General features: G+C 39.8%; 1 protein-coding gene across 1 annotated transcript; it reads right to left on the bottom strand.

Annotated features, from left to right (window-relative positions):
* Positions 1 to 1,599: 1,599 nt before the first annotated feature.
* On the bottom strand, positions 1,600 to 4,831 carry LOC125361712 (olfactory receptor 5D13-like). The gene is made up of 2 exons (XM_048360292.1): positions 4,802 to 4,831; positions 1,600 to 2,526 (listed from the first exon to the last, which is right to left on the bottom strand). Exons 1-2 carry the CDS (start codon positions 4,829 to 4,831, stop codon positions 1,600 to 1,602), a joined length of 957 nt encoding a protein of 318 aa, XP_048216249.1.
* Between the last annotated feature and the right edge of the window lie 1,538 nt (positions 4,832 to 6,369).

Genomic DNA, 6,369 nt, shown 5'->3' with positions numbered 1-6,369 from the left:
GGGGAATAACACATCTTATAAATACAAATAAATTTTCAAGAATAAATTAGAGACATACAATCACATTATTAGAGATGACAATAGGATAGAGGCATAAATTTAAAACAACATATTGATTTTTTTTCAAGTGCATAAAGAAATATGTGACTTGTAATGCAAAAATAACTTTATTAACTTCAAGTAATCATACAAAGGGATTTCAATTCAACATGCTGATGAAACAGTACAATGCATCTCTATCACAATTCATTGTGTCAGTTAGTACAAAGAACCTTGATCAGTTCCTGACCTCTTCCAACATTTTCCCAGCCTGCTACTCTTTCCCAAACAACCCATAACCTCAAGATATCTGGTTCCATGATTAATTTGAGTAAAATGAATGTATTTGCCCAACACATCTCTTTCATTTTACCACCTCTCTCTCCAGAAAATAATGTACTTGCTGGGTTCCTGAGTCTCAAACCTGTAATTCTAGGTACTGAAGAGGATGAGATCTAAGAATAGTGGTTGGAAGTCAGACTGGACAGGAAAGTGAGAGGAGACTTTTATCTCCATGTGAAAACACTAAAAAGCTAGAGCTAGAGATGTGACTGAAGTAATAGAGCACTAAGCTTGAGTGAAAAAACATAGGGACAGTGTCAAGCCCCAGTACTGGTGCCAAAATAAACCAAATAAACAAAAGAAAAATTATTCCATGATAAAAATATGTTTTAAATTCTTCACACACTTTTGTTCAACTGTCAATTCTTTTAAAAATGGAGTTACACCATCTGAATTCATCCCTTAAAATGCTACGATTCACTTAGTTTCACTGTTTACATATGAATTGGACCCAGGACATGTATATTATGTATGTATGTTTATATTTCAGATGAAATTTTTATTTATGAGAAAAGTAATTGCAGTTTGTCTCTTTAGGTTTGACTTATTTCAGTTAACAATTTCCTTTAAAATGATATTTTATTCTTCTTGATAGATTATTAAAATTTATAAACCTACCATATATTCATGCATGTGAATACATATATAAATACCTCCACATCATTTTCTCACATATTTTCTTTTCCAAAATAAATTAATCATGCTGGATTACAGTCATGTAGGGGATGATTTATATGATTTACATTATCTTTATATTGACATATATATATAATTTCCAAAGTTGAATGAACTATAAATAGTTTTGACAAGGAAAAATTTTAGAATACCTCACCATTTAGAAATTTAAAATTATGAGCTAAATTTCCAGAGAACAAATTTTCAGAGCCTCCTTAAAATCCAACACTTAGGAAGATTGAGTTGGTCTTTGTATAAAAATAGCTGAATCAAAGACTTAAATTAAATGGCCTGAGTTGTCACTTATAAATTAGGAGCTGGATTTAGTTAATATTAGTAGAAGGATGCATGAAGTATTAGAAGGAAGAATGATAAGTAAAAGAATAAAAATAATTTTGTATTGATTTTTAACTAAATCAGAGCATCAGAGTTAACTTCTTTTACATTTAATTTTTATTTACTTTTTTTCTGAATAATTACTTATTTATTGTCAATGTGATGTACAGAGGGGTTACAGTTTCCTATGGAAGACAGTGGGTACAGTCAACTTTTATGACAGGAGAGTTGGGAATTGATTAGCCTCCTGGCTGCCTGCTTCACATCTTTGTTCCTGAGACTATAAATCACTGGATTAAGCATAGGGATGACCACAGTGTAAAAGACAGAAGCTATCTCTATCAACAACCACGAGCTTTTGTCAGAAGGAACACAGTAGAGAAAAAGGATGGGCCCATGGAAAATAGTAATAGCAGTCAGATGAGAAGCACATGTAGAGAAGGCTTTGTATCTCCCTGCAGTGGAGGGCATTCTCATGACTGTGACAAAAATGAAAACATAGGAGGTAAAAACGATCACCAGACTGCCTACTTCATTGAATGTGGCAAAGGATGAAAGGATCACTTGACTAATGTGGGGATCTGAGCAGGACACAGAAGCAATGGCAGAATACTCGCACACAAAGTTGTATATTAACTTTGTCCCACAAAAGTATAAGGTTGACACAAAATATATACATATGAAGGCACACGCTAGACCCCAAGAGTAGCATGCAGCTACCAACAAAACACACAGCTTTGGGGACATGGCCACTGTATAGAGGAGGGGGTTACAAACAGCCACAAATCGGTCATAGGCCATGGCGGCCAACATGAAGGTTTCTGTTACCGCACAAGTACATAGAAAGAAGAATTGGGTGATGCAGCCTGCAACAGAGAAGCTTCTGTCCTCTACAAGCAGATTCTCCAAGAGCTTGGGCGTGATGTCTGAAGAATAACAGAAATCCACAAAGGACAAGTGACTGAGGAAAAAGTACATGGGGGTGTGGAGCTTGGGACTGAGCCTGATGATGGTGATCATGCCCAGGTTGCCCAGCACGGTGATGGTGTAGATGGTGAGGAAAACCAGGAAGAGTGGCACCTGGAGGTCCTGATATTCTGAGAAGCCCAGGAGGATGAAGGTCACCCGAGCAGTCTGATTTTGTGTGATCCTATGGACAAAACAGAGCATTTGCCATAATTAGATTAAAGCCTGCCTTATTCACAGAGAAGGAAAAGGACGAAGAGAGAGAGTCTTGGGCCTGGGATAGAGTATTGGTGAAAAGACCATCCCCTGTGGCTACAATAGTTAAATGTTGACACTGACTTAGATAGCTTTTACAAGATGAATGGCCATTTTAGGCAAGTTATAGCAGAGCATCACAAGAGCCCAATAGCTATACCCTTATGAACACATAAGATGATGCTAAGTAAAATGAACTCCATGTTATGGAAATGATTGTTATATCACAGTTGTAACTACTTTCAACGTCCCATCTGTATCTGTAGCTTCTATTATTGATGATGTTCTTGTATCACCTTCCAGTCATTGTACCTACACTATCTCTGTAATCTTATCTGAGTATATTGGAAACCGTGTATACTTGTATTAGAAGTAGGAAATTGAAAGGGAATACCAAAATTGAGAGACACAGGGTAAAAAAAGACAAACAACTACAAAATCAATACTTGCAAAACTGTTTGGTGTAAGTGAACTGAACACCTCAGGGGGGGAAAAGGGGGGGAGGGAGGTATGAGGGACAAGGTCACAAACAGTACAAGAAATGTATCCATTGCCTAACGTATGAAACTGTAACTTCTCTGTACATCAGTTTGATAATAAAAATTTGAAAAAATGAAAAAATAAAAACAAAAAAAAGATGAATTGCCACAATTTCTTTGAATTATTGAAGGCAAAATTAAGACTTGCAAAATAGAAGAAAGAATATATTACAGTGTAATATACTATATGTCAAATAATAACTGACCTCTTTCTCTGTGATTGGATATAAAACTATGGTTAAGGCACTGTTGCATAGTGTAACCACTGCTGAAGTTAATCAGGATATTTTGGGTAAGAATCTCTTACTGTTTTCCTGTAGATTAGCAACAATTTGAGGACTAGATAAGTTTATTTCTTACTCAATGGTTTTTAGAACCTTTCAGGTGGCCTGATTATAATCATAAAAGAATAATTTAGCCAAGCAGTGACCTGTATATCCACAGGCATGTCTGGCCAAATTGACCACTCAATGGACAATGTAAGGAAGCTATATAGTTGTTGGGAGCCAAGGCAGCAACTAAATTCTTCCTGACCTTTGGCTGTGTTTTCAAGGACATGCAAGGACATGGCTTAATGGAAAATCGGAAATGCTTTACTGTGTCTTTACATGAGTCAATTCTTATGTTAACCAACCTCATCCTGTCTTAGCTATGTCGGGTATTGCTAACTCCAAGCCTTTTTGTGTCCTGGAATTTTAAGCCTATGCTATTTCCTGGTTTTCAAACTGCATATAAGCTGGAAGTTAAGAATAAACATGGCTGCAGTCTTGAGTTTCAATCTGAGGCTGCAGACCTCCCATACCCCATCTTTGCCTCTTGTCTTTTTTCTCTTGTCTTGTATTTTTCCTTTTCTTTAATCCTCACCCCCCTCATTCAGGATTTTCTTTTCGCTGCCGGCTGGCTCCAGCAGAGTGGCACCTGAACAGGGATCTGAACACCTGGGATGACAGCAGAGGACCCCTCTCAGGTAAGGACATCCGAACACTTGGGAAGGAGAGCAGGAGAGAAAGAGTATCGTCGGGAGTAAGAAATTATGGGATAAAGTAAAGGCTGCATGCTATACATGCAGGCCCCTAAAGGTATGCTTCATGCCCAGGGAGTGAAAGTTGGTTAAAGTCAGTTAGAATGTTTCTTTCACTTTATTGAGGAAGCATGCCGCTGGTTCCCGGAGGAAGGAACCAATAACTTAGAAACTTGGCAGAAAGTTAGAAAAAGGATTCAGGAGCATTATGATGCGAATAGCCCTGAGAAAACTCCAGTGGACGCTATTACTCTCTGGAATCTGGTCCGAGATTGTTTGGATACTAGACATGAATGGACTAGATTCAATCAGTCGATCAGAGAAACTGAACAGGGACCTGATGAGAGTTGCCCAGCCCTGGGAGCGTATGCAGCTGCCCGTGAGGAGCTGAGAAAATTAATAAGATCTGAACCCACTGGGCTAGATATTAAGGAATACTCAGAAAGGGAACGGGACATCTACATACTGCTGTGTCTCTGGCTGCTGTTTCTCGTGTGGACAAATGGGCCACTTAATGGCTCACTGCCCTGATCAGAAAAGGAGAGCTATGCCTGGAATTTGTCCCCACTGTAAAAAGGGGAAGCATTGGGCTAAGAATTGCATATCTACTGTGAATGACTCTGGCCGCCTGATTTCTGGAAACTGGCAGAGGGGCCATCCCCTGGCCCCACGGAAAAATTCTGGGGTGGTTCCTTCCTTCTCCCAACCTCAAGCCTATCCCCCAACAACCCACAGCAACAATCAGTTTCCAATCTCCTCCAAGCAACACCAGAAAGTGCAGGACTGTACCTCTGTTCCTCCACCTGCACAGTACTGACTCTGGAAATGGGAGTTCAGGCCCTCCCTACAGGAGTCATTGGCCCCCTTCCAAGGGAATCTGTTGGCTTACTGTTAGGCCACAGTAGCTCTGCACTGAGGGGCCTACATATTATTCCAGGAGTGATAGATCAGGACTATACTGGAGAAATAAAAATCATGGCTTCAGCACCTGCTAGTGTTATCTCTATCCCTGCAGGACAAAGAATTGCTCAGGTCATCCTTGTTCCTTTAATTTCAGTCGGTGCCTCAGCTACTACAAACCCTAGGGGAGAAAGGAGTTTTGGGTCTTCAGACATATTTTGGGCTCAAAACATAAAACTGGAGCGGCCTGAGCTTACAATTTATATACTAGAAAAGCCCTTTCAAGGCCTGTTAGAAACAGAAGCAAATGTGCCCGTGATAGCCAAGAGACATTGGCCCCTTACTGCATCTCTCACATCCTTACGGGAGATTGGCCAGGCCACAGATTCCCCAACAAAGCAGTGCCATCCTTAACTGGAGAGATGGTGAGGACCACTCTGGGACTTTTCAACCTTATGTATTGGATCATTTGCCCATAAATTTGTCGGGGAGGGATATAATGGAAAAGATGGGAGTTTATTTGTTTAGCCCTAGTGACGCAATTACTCATCAACTCTTAAGTCAAGGGCTACTGCCTTCAGGAGGATTGGGAATTCATCAACAAGGAATTCGAGAACCCAGTCAACCCCAGTCCCGATCCCATAGACAAGGGCTGGGATATTTTTAATGGGGGCTGCTGCTCATCCTGTCCCTCATGCAGATCCTATCACATGGTTATCAGAGACTCCAGTGTGGGTGGATCAGTGGCCCCTATCAATGGAAAAGATTATTGTCGCCCAACAGCTGGTGCAGGAACAACTGGACTTGAGCCACATTGCTCCTTCTACTTCCCCATGGAATTCACCTATTTTTGTTACTAAAAAGAAATCTGGTAAATTGAGACTTCCTCAGGATCTCCAATGAGTAAATGCCACAATGGAACTTATGGGGGTGTTACAACCAGCTTTACCCTCTCCTATGGCAATTCCTCAAAATACATATAAAATTATAATTGACTTAAAAGATTGTTTTTATACCATACCCCTTGCTCCTCAAGATTGCAAACGCTTTGCATTTAGTGTCCCTTCTACTAATTTTAAAGAACCCATGAAACAATACCATTGGCTAGTGTTGCCCCAAGGCATGGAAAATAGCCTCACCTTGTGCCAAAGCTTTGTAGCGCAGGCTCTCTTTTCTACTCGCAAAAATTTTCCTTCTGTTTATATTATTCATTATATGGATGATATTTTGTTAGCTCATCTAAATCCTGCAGTAGTATGCCAAGCTTTTGGACAATTAAAACAAGATCTCACCTCT

The sequence above is a fragment of the Perognathus longimembris genome, chromosome 13, assembly GCF_023159225.1.
Source record: "Perognathus longimembris pacificus isolate PPM17 chromosome 13, ASM2315922v1, whole genome shotgun sequence".
Taxonomy (NCBI): domain Eukaryota; kingdom Metazoa; phylum Chordata; class Mammalia; order Rodentia; family Heteromyidae; genus Perognathus; species Perognathus longimembris.
Note: the sequence above shows the minus strand (reverse complement) of the source record. Positions and strands in the feature narration are given on the sequence as shown.

Bases quoted from the DNA above. Each gene is read 5' to 3' on its own strand.
- LOC125361712 (XM_048360292.1), bottom strand. From the start codon at position 4,831: ATGGCCCCTCTGCCAGTTTCCAGAAATCAG. The intron at 2,527-4,801 runs GCGGCCAGAGTC...ACACAAAATCAG, and splicing joins TGCCAGTTTCCAGAAATCAG to ACTGCTCGGGTGACCTTCAT.